Genomic DNA, 18,890 nt, shown 5'->3' with positions numbered 1-18,890 from the left:
ACCTAAAATGCTAATCATGGTTAAACTAATGTTGCATGATTGTGCTTTAAGAGTGGTTTCTGAACTGGGGTTTAGGAGGGTCCTTTAACTTTGTTTCTAAATGGTCAGATGCAACATTGAACTACATTTAAAGAGGAGGGTAAATTTAACTGCAATAGTGGAGGTTTGGGGTGGAGCAAATAAAGTATGATTCCAGAGTCCATTCCCAATCATAGGGTTACAATCCTAAACATACAGTGTTGGGAGAGCATTACCTCATCTTCTCCCACAAGGTCCTACTCGTGCCCATAGATAGATGGAGGTTGCCTTGCTTGCCTATTTAAGAATCACTTGATACTCTTACCTTCAGTTTTCAAAATAATAAGTAGTTGTGCCTCAAGAATCTGTTTTTGGAACAGGATATAGTCAAGATCCATTTTGCCCAAGGCATCAGGCCAGGTCCTGTAGTGCATAATAAAATGTATTTTTAACCAAAAAAAAGGCTCTGAAGTATTGTCACTTTAAATTCTTTGCATTGCACCCCAGTTGCTTGGGTTCTTATGTTCTGTCTTTGCCTGATCTTCAGGCATGTTTGAAATGCAGAAGGGATAAAAATCAGTTTGACCAGTACTGATGATGGTTAAAATAAATCATTAGGGCTGCACAAGATTTGGAAATTTTGTTCCGTGTTGTAGTGACCTGTATCATAACCACTTCCTATATTTAAGGGAAAGTAGATGGAGGGTAGAAATATTTTATTGTGAATCTGCATCTTTGTTAGAATTGCTTAATATATATATATATCTTTTAATGTTTTTAACCCTTTTTTAAAGTTGTTTTTTAAAAATGTTTTTAACGCCGTTTTGTTTTAATGTATTTTAAGATCTGTTTTTATGATGTTTTAAAGAGTTTTTAGTGCTTTGCTTGCTGCCCTGGGTTCCTGCTGGGAGGAAGGGCGGGATACAAATTAAATAATATATAAATAAATAAATAAATTTATCAAGCCAGAAGAACTATACATTACATTAAATATGTTTCCACTGCCATATAAATGTTAACTATGCATTTACTTTCCCTCTTTCACGTACAACATCAAGCAATTTACTTGTGTCCTAATATGACTGTTGTTCATTTCCTGACCTCGACACTAATAGCTAATAATATGGGGTGAGGCAAGGAAAATGCGTAATACCATGATGTCAGGGTATAAGTAAGTTGTCATTGATGTAGACATAATAGAGTGGACTGGGAGATTAAAAGTGTGGGGATGTGGGTGGGTGTTGTTTGTGGGTGGGCTATTTAACATTACATGTAGTTCTAACCTCAAAGTAATCTCAAAAATTATGGATTTGATATAATAGGAAATGAGCTACCAACACAAAGAGCTGCTGGACCTCAACCCTTCTAGTGTGAGTACTAGCTGCTTCGCAAGTTTACAGCAACCAGTGGGTATCTTGCTTCTTGAACAAGGTTTACTTCACCTTTCCCCCGAGGAGGAGGAGCCACCCTCCAAACGGATGCGTGGGAAGACAGAACTTTCACCAAATATGATAAGATGGATTGAACTTGCCAAGTAAGTTTTTTTTTTATTTCTCCTCTAGAGTTGCATTTCTATACAGGCGGGCCCCGCTTATACGGCAGGTTTCATTCCGGACTGCTGCCGAAAAGTGGAAACCGCCGAAAAGCAGAACCCATTGAAGATAATGGTGCGCGTTGCACGAAAATGACGCAAAAATGGTACTCGACGAGCAAAAAACGCCGTAAAAGTGGAACAAGCACCTTAAAGTGGGGACTTTCCTTAATTGAAAGACGCCGCATTAGCAGAACGCCGAAAGGCGAAGTGCCGTAAAGCGGGGCCCGCCTGTATGTTGTGATTTTAATCAATTGCAAGCAAACTATAAGTAGTAGTAATTTTGCAACCAACCATTTATAGAATGCTTACTGAATTATTCATTATTATATCAGTTGTGATGTTATTGGACTATGACTGAGAAGAAACCCAGGTTCAAATATTTGCTTAGCTGTGATGCTCAGTGGATTACTTTGAGGTAACCATTGTACATTAGCTCAGGGCTGGCTAACCCGCAGGCCAGATATAGTTTGCTAAGAGGTTTTGGGTGGCCCACAGGGACACACACTCACAAAATTCTGTGGTGTGTGAGTGTGTATATAGGAGCAACTCCCCCACTTTTTCTACAGTTAATTATCTTTGTTGGGCTTCCCCAAGTGCCCTTGAGTCATTTTCACCACATTTCAGTCAATTGGAGCTTCTGAAAAAAACCTGAAGTTGAATTGATTATTTCCTATTGCTGCATTGTTTCTCCTGCTGTGATGCCTTCAGGGGCTGATTATCATTCTTGAGTACTGCCAGAAACATCAAAGCAAGAAAAACAATGCAGCCAGCATTGAATGGAAGATATGACGTTAGCATAACCTATCAATCACATTGATGAGCAAATTAAATGTATTTGGGAGAATTTTGGGTGTGGGAGATGGGACTCTGAAAGAATAGTAATAAAGGAAACAACCAGTTAAAAATAAAACGTAAGTAGAATAAGTTCGGGGGGGTTATGGAAAGGAACAGATTGACTTTGGAAATAGAATGAGTTTGCTGTGGTTAATGAAGGGAAAGAATAATTGATAGAATGGAAGGAAGGGAATGAATGGGACAGGGAGTTCAATGAAGGCAAGAATTTGAGGGGAAGATGGAAGTTAAATAACAAAGAAGGAAGAAGTAAAATAGATACATTGGGTGGCAATTGTGAGAAAAGTATTAATTTTCTGCATTGCCCATACCCAGATTTATGTCTCAGGCAAACCCACTTAGCCATGCTGCCCTCAGAGGGTTGACCATGGGTCAGTGAGGTCCTCAGCCCAAAAAGGTAAGTCAGTCCTGCCTTTGCCTAACTGATTTCGCATTTGGAAAAAATATAATAAATAAAAAAGCTACTTTGTCCTTGAATGAATCTACTTCTTTTCAAATCTAGAATAATCTCATTTGCCTCATGGACATTGCTTTTGCAAGCTAAGGTAATAATGCATACTTGATAAATTCAGATTTATCTCAGTCTTTTTTCACTTTCTAGGCTTTATCGATCTGTTGGAGATTATGATGTTCTGCGAGCTATTTTTAGTGGAAAGATTGTCACTAAGGAAATTACTCAGAAAGCTTTATTAGCAGAATCAAAAAGTGATTATGCTGAAGCAGCAAAGCATTATGTTGAGGTACGATTTTTTGTATAAAGTGTCTTATTTTCAAGTATCTGAAGAAAAAATAAATAATTGTTCAGACAAAATGTGGATTTTTAAAAAGTTCTTCAAATCACAATTTATCTTCTTTGATCAGGATAATTGTCTTCGTAACTGAATTCGTAACTTATGTGAATTGCACATAAGACTTTGAAAGCATTTAACTGTAGGTTTATTTATTTATTTTAAAAATTGATACCCCATTTTTCATCATCTGGGTCCCAAAGCAGCTTACAAAATAAAAACATACAATATACATAATGTAAAACTTAAACATCAGATATTGTTAGTATGCTAAAGTTAGTAGAGAGGTTAGTGTAATGACCTGTAAGGTAGGTTTGTCTTGATTAATAGATTGATGATGTCAAGTAGACTTCCATAACAGTCTGATATTTTTATTTTGGGACGAGCCAGTAGCAATAGAATACCTCTGTTAGCAGGGCATGGGCAGGAGCAGATATGACATCAGAGGACAACTTAGTCAGGTAAGGAGAAGGGGTGGCTATTACCTCTTTTAGACTGTCCATCATCTGACAAGATTTCATGTCATTACAACCTGCTCTCCCAACTTGTGGTGCTGTTGCTTAACTTCAGGTTAGTCCATAACATAACAAAAAAGCTCTCATCCATGATTTAATTATGGATGTGCAGACTGTCATGGCATGGATTACTGGGTGAATGCCTAATCTGACCCATTTCTGTTCTGTTCTTGGTATGTGATGCAGCACCAACATAGGTTGGTGGCCTGGGAGGGGAGAGTTCTTTCTGCCAGTCTGTCTGAGAACTGAACTCCAAGAATTATTCTGGGTGTTGGGCCAGAGGGACAAAGCAGGGATCCTGTTGCCATTCTACTGCCCAGCAACCTGATTGAGGTGATCTCCTGAGTTCTGTTCCTCTCTCTAGCCCTTTCTTTCTTTGGTTAACAGTTTGTTTTCAGTGCTTTATTTATTTGATTGATTGATTGATTGATTGATTGATATCCTGCCCTTCCTCCTAGCAGGAGTTTATTAACTTTAGTCTATGTCATAGGCACAATGGTGGAGAATTGTTCTAATTACAATTTGGATCCAAGGGCCTTTTCAGCTCCAGGGTTGATGAATGGCTTCTCCTGGAGAAATTGAATTTTCATTGGCACTCCCAGTTTGATTGGTGGACTCCACTAGGAGGCACTAGATCATCTCATGAAGACTCTTACAACAGAAATTCACAGTAAAAACTCCTCCTGAAGGAGCAGGCTTGTGGCAGGACGGGGATGGTGGTGGACAGTTCACCTGATGGCACCAGTGACAAAGAGTGCCTATTTCCAGCTCCAGCTGATACACCAGCTGTGGTCATTCCTAGATTGGGATAGCTTAGCCACAGTCGCCCATATTCTGGTAGCATCGTGTTTAGATTACTGTAATGCACCCTACATAAGGCTACCTGTGAAGATGGTCTGGAAGCTGTAGCCAGTGCAGAATGTTGCAACCTGATTTGTGGGCAGTGTGTTTAATTGAGGCCATATGTCTCCAGTACTGCACAAGCTGCCAATATGATACTGGGCTCAAGTCAATATTTTGATATTAACATAAAAAGCCCTGAATGAGTTGAGTCTTAAATGCCTGAAGGAGCGCTTCTCCTGATATGTGCTGGCCTGAGAAGACCTGTTGGGGAGGCCCTTCTTGTGCTCCTGCTAATGGGGCTGTACAGTGATGTGAAATAGGACCTTCTCAGTGATGGCATCTTACCTGTAGAATTCCCTTCCTTAGAGGTGTGGATGTCACCCTCAGTATTTTGGTTTTAGCATCAGCTGAAGACATTGGTTCACACAGCTCTTTGGGACAAACGGAGGTGCTATATTTTATTAGTGGATAAATGATTTTTTTTAAAAAAAAAGTTATGGTTTTTAACTTTTTATTAAAATTGTATTGTTTTAAATATATTTTGTAAATTGCCCTGGGATCTTATCAATGAAGGGCAGTTTTAAAAACTGATTAAATAAATAAATGTAGTATTGTGTATGTTTTAAAGTTAAGGAGTGTGCAGTATCTAAAAATTAGTTTGGTTAAAGGAGCATCTCTTTATTTTGGCAGATACCAGAAATATTTTTAGTTCTCATTATGTTGGATGGTAATGCTCCTGCATTTATGGGAGGGGACATAGTTCAATGGGAGATGCCATCCATGGCATCTCCAGGTAGGGCTGGAGAAGATGCCTGTTTAGAACTCTGAAGAGCTGCTGTGAGTCAGTGTAGATTATTCTGAGATAGATGGACCAATGGTCTGACTTGCTATAAGGCATCTTCCTATGTTTCTATGTGGTAGTGTGCTTATTTTACAGAAGAAACAAAACGTATAGAAGAAAAAATAAGCGATTAACTCATTATTACTGTATGTACAGATAAATGCTAGATATTACCTGCTAATCACTGTCTGTCTTTGATCCTGTAGGCACTCTCCACACAAGACTGGCCTGATGAAGAACCAACAGAAGCAGAAAAGGATTTTTGGGAACTTGCATCTCTTGAGTGTTACAACCATCTGACAGAATGGAAGTCTCTGGAATACTGTTCGACTGTAAACATTGATAATGGACAGCCCCCAGACCTAAATAAAACATGGAATGATCCATTTTATCAGGTTTTCAAGGATTTTTTTGTTTCTGACTTTATTGCATTTATGATTGTGCTGGCACATTAGTCTTATACGTTAGGGGTCAACTGCATGTTATGCAGGAGATTTGTGATTCTTCTCTAGATATGTGTATTTTCCTCTTAGAGGTCCAACATCAGCTACTTGTGTGTGTGGATTTTGATCATACAAACAATGTGTGTGTGTTGGGATGCGGTAATTATATACTTCCTCCCCTACTGCTGCAGACAAATTGGTAGCCTCTACCAACACTTGCTTTTCAGTGTTCTGTTTTGTTTTCTTTAAAAGTTCAGAGATCTGTCATGGATCTCTTATTTAATGTGTTATTTGGTCCTTATGTTGTGGAGAAAACGCTCAACCTAATACTATTCTGTCAGACAATCTAGTTGTTACTACATATTAAAATACCAGCCAATTGCACCAAATGCAATAGAGTGCACTAAAATTATAATATAAATATGTGAAATGTAATCCAATATTATAAAACTACAATCATTAACCATAATCATCTAACGAATGCTATTTTGATATAAGAAAACTAATTTCTCTTTCCCTCCACTATAGGAAACCTATCTACCATATATAATTCGCAGCAAACTAAAGCTTCTCCTTCATGGTGGTAATGACCAGTCTTTGTTGACATTTATTGATGAGGCTATGAAGACTGAACAGAAGAAAGCTCTTATAGAAATGTATTACAGTCAAGAATTGAGTCTTCTCTACATTTTACAGGATGATTTTGACAGAGCCAAATACTATGTCAATAATGCTATGCAGGTGTTCATGGAGGTAATGATCACATATATCTGATGTGAATTTCTAAAGTCAATAGAAAGAATGTAAGCTGATAACAGTTCGGTGCTACTCCATTAACCTTCCTGGAGGATTATGACATTCAGAGGTTGCTGGTATGTAAATTCCTTGCGAATTAAAAGGAGACAAATGAGGTTCATGTTTAAAAGTCAGTCCTTGAGATGATCAGGGGTAGATGAGTGCAGAATGCATAGAGGAAAGCATAACATATAAGAAAGTCCACTGATTGTTGTAAAGGAATTCCAAAGGAAATGTTTTCTCCACAGAACTATTCGAGTATTGATTCACTGTTGCACCAGAGTCGACTTACCAAGTTGCAGTCAGTTCAGGCTTTAACAGAAATACAGGACTTTATCAACTTTATAGGCAAACCAAGTAAGTTTTTTCCCCTTGCTGCAGTTTTTTCCCATATATTCAGTAGCCTTATTGTTACAGCAGTCTTGTAAGTTTGGAAAAAATTACATCCAGGTCAGTAGTATTAATGTTCTTCTTTCTCAAAGATAAATAGGTTTCTTTCATTTTATACCTAAAAAAAATATACCGAACAGCTATGATTTTCCTGGATGTCACGTTTTCCTGGTAGTGATGTCTGTTAGGTTTTTTTGGATTTTGTATTGCTTGGTTCTGATCTATAGATGCATGCATGGTAGTTTCTGTTTCAAGCAACTACTTCCATATGCTGCATCAAGACCTGTTATGACATTTAGGAAGCTGACAGAAGCAGCTTCCATTGAGCTGATGTTTATAAAATAAATATGCACAGTTCAAAATCAGTAACTGGCCATGCTAGTTATTTAGGAATTTTAACACGTGGTTCTTGTCCTGCATTATCAGGTTGCAGATGTAATTTTTAAACTTTGTGTGTTTTTCCCAACAAATGGTTCTTAGGTGATATAGGTTCTCAGGCTACACTTAAAAGACTTCTCAGTATTTGGACAAGCAGATATCCAGATACCAAAATGGATCCTATGAACGTTTGGGATGATGTCATTACAAATAGGTAAATAAAGGTTGATCTTGGTTATCTGTGATTGCATGTATCTTATACATCCAAGAATATAATCTGTTCCCAGTGAAAGTTTGTAATTTAAAAGAAGGAAAACAATCTCAAATTGCCTAATAAGGACCTGTGACTTTGAGCCTATAATACTATATAATAATTCCCTCTTGTGGAGATTCATATTGGAAGTCAAAGTCAGGAACTCCTGCCTTCACTGCTACATTTTGTATGCAGGGGAGGGAGGAAAGAGCCACTGTTGACCAAACACACCTATGTTAAAAGTTCTAGGTTTTAACATCTAGTTTTCCCATTGTTTTCTATGGGCAGCTGTTGTTACTTCCCAGGGAAGAGGAGAAAAAGAATATAAAGGAACTGAAAATCAGACTGACAGTAGAGCTGTTAATAGGTACCCTCCACAGTTTCAGTGAGCAAATGGAGTGGAGTGACCTCCTTTGTTTAGCTGAAGTCTGAATGCAGAGCCTATGTGCATATAAGTGTACATGTGTAGGTTTCTCTGTGTGTGATCATAAGAAGGAGCCTGCACATGTACAACTATATGTGCATGTGCTCTCAGTTCAGACCCTTGCCGTCGGCACAAAGTTGGAAGTTTGAGCCTGTGAGCATGACAAAGTTGTGGGCAAGACCAGCAAGCAGAGTGTATTTTTCCCTCCAGGTGTTCACTGAACACGTGGACGGCACCTATAAACAGATGTTGTGTGTCTGTCAATTAAATCTGTGACTGAGATCAGTTGAGACATGAAATATTAAGAGTGTTGGTTGGGGGAAAAATGGAGGTAGTGATGGGGGAATGAATCACCATGCCCAAGCTCTTAAAGATTTATAATAAGTATCTTGGGGAGTGGAAGGAGCTGTGTGTCATAAGGTTAAATGAGCTGCCCTCCCTATACTTAATAGCAATGTTTCAGATGGGACAAAAGGTAGAAGACATTTTTTCATCTTTGGTCTAGAACCATCTAATCCCACCTTGACTATATGGTATCCCATGCTTAGGTTCTGGGTGGCAGCCAGCCCAACCTGAGTCCTTTAAAGAAATATAGCACAACAGTGTGAGACCTTGGAGGGAAGAAGACAAAAGGTGTCATTTTCCTTAGGTAGTCCGACATCACATGGGATATAGCGCCATCTAGCGTCTGAAGGCAAGAATGGATCGAAGTCAAGACCTGGGGCATCGAGCCCCTCCCACTTCAGTTCATTCTTGCCTTCCTTCGTTCGAGGCGTTTGGATCACCTAGTGTAGCTAAGTTGGAGTGTGTGGGACTGTAAAATTTATCTTCTTCTTTCCTCTCTCCCTCACCCTCCTTTTGTAGTTTTTGGGACGTTATTTTGGGTGGAACTTTTATTCTTATTCTTTGCTTCCCACTTTTTAGTCCCTTTGTTTGGGAATCCGGCGGCTGCCGTTTTCGTTTTCGGCTCCCATCTCGTTAGAGACGAGCCTTCCTGAGAGCCGCGGCTGCGGTTCTCTCTTTTCAGCCCGTCTTTTTATTGTGTTTTTCTGTATCGACGTCTCCTCCATAGGAGACGACCGCTTTTGTTGGGCTCGCTTCTCCTTGGGACGAGCCTTCCCGAGAGCCGCGGCTGCGGCTCTCTCTTCAGCCCTTGCCTTGCCTTGCCACCTCCTCTGGTGGCGGCCGTCTTTTACTGTTTTTTGCCTTGGGAGCCATGGGTGCGGCTCCTTTAACAACTTCTTTTTCAGCGGCGGCTATTTTTGGGCTGCGGCAAAAGGCTGCTGCCTTGTCTATTGCCTTTTGCCTCGCTGGGAGCTGCGGCTGCGGCTCCTTCAATAACTGCTTTTTTGCCAGGAGCTGCTATTGGGCTGCAGCAAAAAGCTGCTGCCTCGTCTATTGCTTTCTGCCTCGCCGGGAGCCGCGGCTGCGGCTCCTTCAATAACTGCTTTTTTGCCAGGAGCTGCTATTGGGCTTCAGCGAAAGGCTGCTGCCTTCCTTGACAAGTAGCGGTTGGAGCTCGCTTTTGCAGCTCTTCTGCTTGCATTTCTCTACCTCGAGGCTCTTAGGTGCGTGTGGGAGGGCCCTCCCCGTCTGTTTTCGCAGCTCCGTGGCCATTAATTAATTAAAGCACATCTTTGTTTTTACGCTGCGCTTACAGTTCACCCTTGCTCCTCCTCTGTCGGCCTGACTCCTACCTCGGCAGTTATAGGCTTTTTGGAGCTCCAGGAACCCTTGCCTGCCCACCATTGTTCCTCCTTCCCGGCCGCCATTTTGACTGAGTTTCCCGCCCTTTTTGCGGGCACCATTTTGTTCTGCCCGTTTTTCCCCACCCTTTCTGTTCTCCTTTGACTGTGCAGTTTCTTAGTCAGGCTCTGAGCGTAATTCTACAACAGTTCCTCTGCATAAAGTGCATGTGTGGGTGATCAACTGCACATTGGGACAGCACATCTAAATCATCTGCGCTGCAGCTGCATATTGGAACTGTACGCCACACCGCATCCCTCACCTCTGTGCATGTGTTGGGGATAGTATCTCGCCACACCGCACCCACCACCTCTGTGCGTGTGTTGGTGTCCCCCATGCTTTTTAATATCTATATGAAGCCGCTGGGTGAGGTCATCAGGAGTTTTGGAGTGCGTTTCCAGCAATATGCTGATGATACGCAGCTCTACTACTCCTTTGTATCTTCCTCAGGTGAGGCTGTTGATGTACTAGACCGCTGCCTGGCCGCGATAATGGGCTGGATGAGAGCTAATAAACTGAAACTCAATCCTAACAAGACTGAGATGCTGTTGGTGGGAGGACCCTCTGCCCAGATGGTTGATGTTCGACCTGTCCTAGATGGGGTTACACTCCCCCTAAAGGAACAGGTACGTAGTTTGGGGGTCTTATTAGATCCGCTCCTGTCACTTGAGGCTCAGGTAGCCTCGGTGGCACGGAATGCATTCTACCAGCTCCGGCTGGTAGCCCAACTACGACCCTATTTGAGCAAGGAGCATCTTGCCTCAGTTATCCATGCTATGGTAACCTCTAGATTGGACTACTGTAATGCACTCTACGTGGGGCTACCTATGAAGACGGTTCGGAAACTTCAGCTAGTGCAAAATGCTGCGGCCAGAGTTCTCACTGGGACAAAGAAATTTGACCATATAACACCTGTCCTGGCGCAGCTGCACTGGCTACCGATATGTTTCCGGGCCAGATTCAAAGTGTTGGTTCTTACCTATAAAGCCCTAAACGGCATCGGACCGCAATACCTGATGGAGCGCCTCTCTCGCTATGTACCTACCCGTTCACTACGCTCGACGTCGAAGGCCCTTCTCCGGGTTCCAACCCATAAAGAGGCCCGGAGATCAACAACTAGATCTAGGGCCTTCTCGGTGGTGGCCCCCGAACTATGGAATGCCCTCCCAGACGAGATACGCCTGGCGCCTTCTCTGTTATCTTTTCGGCGCCAGGTAAAAACTTACCTTTTCGCCCAGGCTTTTTAAATTTTGTAAATTTTTAAATATTTTAATTTAACATTTTAAACTTAATATGATCTTAATTTAAATCTCAATGGCAATTTTATTAATGTTTTATAATTGTACTATATATATATATTTTTTTCCACACTTGCTCATATTTTAATTGTGATTTTATTTGTTGTACACCGCCCTGAGAGCTTTCTGCTATAGGGCGGTCTAGAAATGTAATTAAATAAATAAATAAATAAATATATATACCGTGTGCTGGTGAAAGTCCCTTGCCACACCACACCCCCCACCTCTGTGCGTGTGTTGGTTTTAACATATATATATACAGCATTGCTGGGCGCTCAGAATGGCGGATCAACACTCAGAGACACATTCGGCAGCAGCAAAGAGACCCTGCAAGTCCTTCCCCCACAAGTCTACCAATCATAAACTACCTAGGCTTCACTCCAAGGCAGTGGCTAAAACTAAACACCTGTCTAGCCACAGTGCCACTAAACGCACACGTTACGTTTTGGTGCCACACTCTGAGGCTGCTAACCAAGAACACTTGACAGCACTCTTTCACTCTCCAGCTGGGTCGTCTGAGGATGACTTTGAGGGTTTTCCTGACCAGCCTGGGGTCTACCACTCTCAATCCAGCTTGCCGCTCCAGGCCAGTGAGCCCACTGTTGCTGTTCCTCCACAAGGACAACAGCCTACCAGGACATCTACCGGCCTCTGTACTAGGACTGCAGTTGTCTCCTGAATTCCTGTTGCAGTTGAAAGATATGCTGAGCCTCTTATCAGATCAGTCGAGAGGCCAAACAGCTCCATCGACTCAGCACAGCGAACAGCACCCTTCCTGTGCCCCAGCCCCATGTGGCTGTTCTGAGGTGGTACCGCTACCCTCGCCCAACCCATTTGACATTGCTAGAGGCAGGATTGGAGATGACATCCCTGGGTTGTAGGACACGGATTATTCTCTTCAGGCCGAAGGGGATGAGTGGAGTGACGAGGCAGACTTCGAGGAGGACACCTCATATCGCCTATTTGATGCGGCCGACTTTCTTCCCCTATCTCACAGAGCTTTGGATGTATTAGGCCTTCAAACTACACAGCCCGAATCTACCACACTCCCCATGAAAGGGGCTAAAGTCCTTAAGTCTCCAAAATCATTGGATCATTACCTTCCTGTGCCGGACCCCATTGGCAAACTGGCCAAGGAAGAGTTAGCTCATCCTCTACAGGCATGCCGCTTTTCCATTATGGCCAAAAGGCTCTATGCACTGGACCCAGACTTTATGAATCGCTTGCTTGTTCCAGGCATCGACGAGCCAGTCTCCAGTTTGGTTTCGCGCTCGCTCCTTCCAAAGCAAGGGGAATCACAACTAAAGGACCCCTTCGAACGCCACATGGACTACGCCTTGCGTAAGAACCACAAGGCTACCGCCTTTACTATTCAGGCGTCTGCTTCAGCTTCCATATTTTCAAGAGCGGCTATGATGTGGCTAGACAAACTCTTGGATGATCCCGAACCAGACCCTGTCAAGCTCCGCAAGGGCCTGGTAAAATTACACAAGACAGCGGCCTTTGTAGCTGACACCACACTGGATGCTACCCAGCTGGGAGCGCGAGCTCTAGTCTCACAGGTGGTAGCTTGGCGTACCCTTTGGCTCAGGCACTGGGACGCTGATTCTACGGCCAAGGGCAACTTGTCTAGAGCACCATTTTCTGGGTCTTTACTATTTGGAGACGAAGCCCTCAAGGCGGTCTTGGTAGACCCTAAAGACAGCCGAAGACCTGTATTGGCCACTTCTAAGAGAGAGGATTGTAGGGCTTTCAGACGTTTCACCCCATATCACTCCTTTCAGCCCTTTCAAGGAGCGCGGCCTGCAGGGTGAGGCCGCGACTTTCGATATTCTGATTTCCACTCCTCCAGGGGATCCTGGAACAGGCAACATTTCCAAGCCAGAGCACAGAACAGGGGAAGTCAAGGGGCCTCAACTTCAACTTATGGCAGGGGAGCTCGTCAGCGCAGACAATACTGACGCTTTCCCTGTGGGGGGCAGATTGCTCATGTTTGCAAGCCACTGGTTACGTCTGACACGGATCACTTGGGTCAGAGATCTCTTCCTCCATGGTTACGAACTGGAATTTTGGTTGACCCCTCCAGACAGGTTCATTCCATCCACTCTACCCAGAGTTCGAGAGAGGTGCCGGATCATGCGGGAAGCCATAACTCATCTTCTCGACATAGCTGCAATAGAACCTGTACCACCGGAGGAGAGAACACAAGGGGTTAACTCAAGCGAGATCAGTCATGGAGGGCGGTACTAGATCTCAAACTTGTCAACCGTTTTGTGAAATACCGACGGTTCAAGATGGAGTCCCTGGCGTCAACTGTAGAGGCGCTACACCAAGGGGATTTTCTGACTTCCATAGATCTCAAAGAAGCTTATCTTCATGTGCCAATCTGTCCAACCCACAGACGTTTCCTATGATTTGCCTTCGGCCCCCATCACTTCCAATATCGAGCAATGCCTTTCGGTCTCTCGTCGGCCCCGAGAGTATTCACCAAAGTGCTGCTAACCCTGGTGGCTTATCTTCGCCTCCAGGGCGTTCACATTTACCCTTACTTGGACGATCTGTTGATTCGAGCGGGTACCAGAGATTTGGCCCTCTTTCACGTTCACTCTGCTGTCACGGCTCTGCGCACCCATGGTTGGCTTGTCAACTACGACAAAAGTCTACTACTACCAACTCAGAGATTACAACATTTGGGCGCAATTCTGAACACCACGCAGGCTATGGTCTTTTTGTCACCAGATCGAATTACGGCCATCACAGAGATGGCTCTACACCTCGCATGTCATTCCAGGGTGGACTTAATGCTTCTGGCAAGAGCTCTGGGGATGTTTGTCTCGACCATCCACATCGTGCCATGGGCTCGGCACCACACTCGACCCTTACAGTGGGCCTTACTTCCTTTCCAACAGGACATTGCCACGTCCAACGACTGCACAGTCCACCTGCACCCATCTCTGCGGACCTCCTTCCATTGGTGGGCTATGGTCAAAAATCTCAGACTGGGAACCCCGTTCCAAGAACCAGACAGGACTGTAATCACCACAGATGGCAGTCTGTCTGGATGGGGGGGCCCATTGCAATTCCCAGTATGTTCAGGGAGTGTGGTCCAGCACGGAAGCAAGTCACAACATCAACTGGCTGGAACTGAGAGCGGTCCATCTGGCTCTTCGGCATTTTCAGCCCCTGCTCCTTCTGGGCCACGTACTGATTCGCACAGACAATACTTGTGTGAAATCACATCTGAACAGACAAGAGGGAACCAGATCAAGGTGCCTCCAGACGGAAGCGTCTCAACTCTTCCAATGGGCCGAAATACATCTACTTTCACTGAGAGGAGAACACCTCAGTGGTGTTTTAAACGTTGCGGCTGACTGGCTCAGCAGACAACAAGTGATCCCGGGAGAATGGAAGCTACACCCCTTGGTGTTCAGCCTTCTCCAACGATGGTTCGCCATCCTTTCGGTGGATCTGTTTGCCTCCAGTCACAATTACCAGCTACCTCGCTACTTCTCCAGGTATCTGGACAACAACGCAGAATCAGTAGATGCACTGTTGACTCAGTGGCCAGCAGGCCTCCTATATGCCTTTCCCCCAGTACTGCTACTGGGCAGGACCCTCAGGAAGTTGCGCCGCGAAAGGGCTCATCTGGTCCTGATAGCACTATACTGGCCTCGTCGGCCGTGGTTGTCCGATCTGCTCTCCCTTTCAGTGACGGAGTCTTGGAGGTTGCCACTCAGACCAGATCTCCTCTCTCAGGGCCCGATTTGGCATCCGGATCCTGAATGGCTCAATCTGACAGCGTGGCATTTGAACGGGGACATTTGATTCATTCCGGACTGCCTCAGGAAGTTGTGGACACAATTCTCGCGTCTCGAAAGCAGTCGACCTCTCGTGACTACCAGAGCACCTGGTTTGCCTTCTCTAGTTGGTGTGACTCTCAAAACGTTCTACCATCTCAGACCAATGTTCAACATCTACTGCAATTTTTACATAGAGGCCTGAAGATGGGACTGAAACCTAACACCTTACGTCACCACGCCGCCACCATATCATCTATTCTCTCTGTCACATCTCCTACTATTCCTATGGGTTCACACCCGCTTGTCAAACGTTTTTTGAGGGGGGCTGTCCTACTGTCGCCAGCAGTTCGGCATCGCTTCCCTTAGTGAAGTCTATCGAAGGTCCTGCAAGCCCTGCAGCGGCCTTCCTTTGAGCCCCTTCGATCTGTGCCATTACGTCTTTTGACCTTCAAAGTCCTGTTCCTCGTGGCGATCACCTCGGCGAGAAGAATCTCAGAGTTGGGGGCACTGTCCTCGGCCCGCCATCGCTGTATTTTCCATAAGGACTCAGTGGTACTGCGTCTAGATCCTTCCTTCCGTCCCAAGGTCATTTTGGCGTTCCACTGTAACCAAGACATTGTTTTGCCTTCGTTCTGTCCGGATCCTGTTCATCCGCTCGAGAAGGCCTGGCACTCGCTAGATGTCCGGAGGGCCCTCAAGACCTACCTGTCTCGCACCCAGGACATACGGTCAACAGATTCCTTATTTGTATCCTTTCACCCGCGTACTCTGGGGCAAAAGGTGTCTAGCTCTACGTTATCTTGTTGGTTGCGTGCCTGTATTGCATTGGCCTATGAGTCCCTTCAGCTGCCAGTGCCTCGTAACATAATGGCACATTCCACTAGGTCAGCTGCCACTACGGCTGCCTTCGCAACCAGTGCTCCTCTAGCAGAGATTTGCAGAGCGGCTGTATGGTCTACCCCAAATTCTTTCATAAGACATTATAAGATAGACCGTTACGCTTCTGCTGATGCCTCATTTGGGAGGCGTGTTTTACAACAGGTTATCTCTGCTAAGTAGCCAAGAGGTGGTCCCTCCCTATTAGGGGCTGCTTTGGTACATCCCATGTGATGTCGGACTACCTAAGGAAAATGTACCATTGGTATCACCTGAAGGGTGATTTTCTTAGGTAGTCCGACATCACGGCCCTCCCTTTTTGGAGGATTTGGGGTTTTTTGCTACCTTACCACTTATTATTCTTCAGTGTTATAATATTTAAACTTTTTTACCAAGTCAAGACCAATTTGGACCTGTTTAATATGCTTGCGATCTTTGGGTCATGTTTTGGGACACTGTTTCCTTGCTGTTAGGCCCATTGGCCTTTTCTGTCTTTTCAGATATGTCTCTCACTTCGGTCTCATCACGAATGAACTGGAGTGGGAGGGGCTCAATGCCCCAGGTCTTGACTTCAATCCATTCTTGCCTTCGGACGCTAGATGGCGCTATATCCCATGTGATGTTGGACTACCTAAGAAAATCACCCTTCAGGTGATACCAATGGTACATTTCCCCCTCTCCCTTTCCTGAAGCCCATCCTCCAAGATCTGAACATGACTACAGGGCACCTGCTCTATGCTGTCTGGAGCTCTGAACAAGAGCATTCCTTTTTGGGGACAGGGATAAATACTGAGAAGCTGGAGGAAAAAAATGTCCCGTGTAGCAACAGAAAGTTTTTATATTAGAGTTATGCTTAGTAAACAAACATGACTACTGGAGCAGTTTAAAAAGTTTTTAATGGTTGGTCTTTCTTCAGATGCCATTACTTTGTAGCTGTTTGTCACATTTTGATTATTTTGTACACATGTTAGAGTAAGGGTTGTTAGACAGAGTGTGGCTGGCAAAATTATTAAATCCACACTGAAGAATGCTTGAATTAATAGCTAATGTCACTGTAACCGAATATCAATGTGAGTGTTTAAGGACAAAAAGGGTGGGTCAAGTTCCCCTTTATTATTAGGTGCAGCTTGTAGACAGCCATAAAAACTGATGCTGTCACATGTGATATATTGTATCATTATATATTAGCTCTGGATCATGTGTGATCCACTTGTCCTACTATCATTTGGTTTTCTCCTGGATCCTGTCGCACTTTATCCTTGTTCTCTTAAAATGTTCTCATTCTACAAAATGTTCTCGTTCTTACTGTCACCCTATAACTAATAATTTCTGTTCCTTATCTTTCTGTAGATGTTTCTTTCTTGACAAAATTCAGGAGCGAATTCCTAAAGCCAGTCTGGAAGATAGTATGGAAGTGGATGGAGGGGGAGACACTAGTTTCAGAATGGCAGTGGACAATGAGAATGAAGACACACACTCAGTGATTAGAAGCTGCAGATTTGCAATAAAAATGAAGATGATAGAGAGTGCCAGGAAACAGGTGTCTATGTCCTATTTAGTAGCCCTTAATCTGTTACAAAAAAACATAAAAAGTAGATTTGAATAATATATGACAAGGAATTACCTCCAAGTGTGCTAAGTGCTTTGAGAGATCTAGTCTTATAATTGCCTTCAAATGTTGTTGTTTAGAACAGTGAACACACAATTAAAGGACAGAGGAACACTATGTACTTTTTATGTATTTTACCAGTACATAATTCACATTTTCAGCTATTCTTTAATCCTATCCTGTGAGGAAAGTTAATGTGTAGGGGCATGAGTTGATTTTATACAAGGAAGTTAGGTCTTATGATTTGAGGAACATTGTCTGCTCCTGGCATTGTCCTATTAAGTACTTAGTTTAAGTTACATTTAGAACTTTCTTAGCATCTTTGAGAAGCAAGGTTGGACTTAAGCACATTCTGAACTCCTATCAGGCTATGTAAAGTACCTGGCATAGGCACTTTGTGCACTGAATGAAACAGCTTTCTTTTTTTCTTTCTTTCTCGCTTTTTGAAAGTTTAAATATGAAGGTTAAATAGGTTAAACTTATTTCTGAAGGTTAGGAAATTTTAAAGATTTGCAAAGAAGTATATCATAAAATAATCTCTTTATCCTGTAGCCATTGTTCCTTCCTGCTATTGGGAAAATATATATACAGGATTATGAATTTTTAAGCAACTGTGTTTTGAATTATGCTTTTTAAAACATAAGAGCTTGGTCATCTGTTCAGAAACCTTGGTTGGCAGACTGGGATTCCTTACAGCTACCAATTCCCTTTTCTTACCTTGTGTATTCAATAGATTTGCCCTTCCTTTTGCCATGTTGTACTGAGTTTTTTTAATACATTTTTATAAATTTAAATAAATATATAAATTGATAAACAAAGGAAAGTGAAATGAAAAAGAAAATTCTATTGATTACAAAAGAAAGGGAAAAAGAAAAATATACATATTTATAAATATATACACATGTTTTTATATGTATATAATATAACATAAATATATACGCATTGAGTTTTTCCCCTTTTTGAATTGGTAATGCAGAACAGCTTCTCGGTAGCCTTAAAACTTCTGAAGGACTTGCACAGGGAGTCTAAAACTAGAGAAGACTGGCTGGTGAGCTGGAACCACAGTTATTGCCGTTTTAGCCACAGTCGCAGCCGAAGCCAGAATAGTCCTGAACAAATACTTACAGTACTCAAAACCATCTCCCTACTAAGTAAGTGTTTCATACACGTGTCTGCTATGCATAATATAATTAGGCTGTGTTAAGAGTGGTTTCTTCATTGCGTGTCCTGGGTACTATAGTCAGCATGGATTTTTTGCATTCTGCAATGTTAAATTGAAAACACCCCCATGCCATTCTGATGCTTCCCATAAGCTCATTTCAAAACAAAACCTTACAAAACTTATAGTCCTGAACCCAGAAACGCTTGCTTAACAACCCTCTAAATTTTCATGGCGATACACAAAACAGTCAGAGAGAATCGAGAGT

At 43.1% G+C, this 18,890-nt stretch overlaps 1 protein-coding gene across 2 annotated transcripts in view; it reads left to right on the top strand.

Moving 5' to 3' along the window:
* The window catches only part of PRKDC (protein kinase, DNA-activated, catalytic subunit), a 213,971-nt gene that overhangs the window by 135,254 nt on the left and 59,827 nt on the right, over positions 1–18,890 (top strand). For both annotated transcript variants that reach the window (XM_061598396.1, XM_061598388.1), the window contains 8 exons: positions 1,341–1,552; positions 3,066–3,204; positions 5,658–5,846; positions 6,423–6,647; positions 6,938–7,046; positions 7,560–7,671; positions 17,205–17,394; positions 18,440–18,614. In XM_061598396.1, the coding sequence (XP_061454380.1) occupies positions 1,341–1,552; positions 3,066–3,204; positions 5,658–5,846; positions 6,423–6,647; positions 6,938–7,046; positions 7,560–7,671; positions 17,205–17,394; positions 18,440–18,614 (1,351 nt within the window). The remainder of the gene's footprint in view (positions 1–1,340; positions 1,553–3,065; positions 3,205–5,657; positions 5,847–6,422; positions 6,648–6,937; positions 7,047–7,559; positions 7,672–17,204; positions 17,395–18,439; positions 18,615–18,890) is intronic.

The sequence above is a fragment of the Rhineura floridana genome, chromosome 1, assembly GCF_030035675.1.
Source record: "Rhineura floridana isolate rRhiFlo1 chromosome 1, rRhiFlo1.hap2, whole genome shotgun sequence".
In the NCBI taxonomy this organism is placed as follows: domain Eukaryota; kingdom Metazoa; phylum Chordata; class Lepidosauria; order Squamata; family Rhineuridae; genus Rhineura; species Rhineura floridana.
The sequence above is the reverse complement of the archived record's forward strand: the minus strand, read 5'-3'. Positions and strand labels throughout refer to the sequence as shown.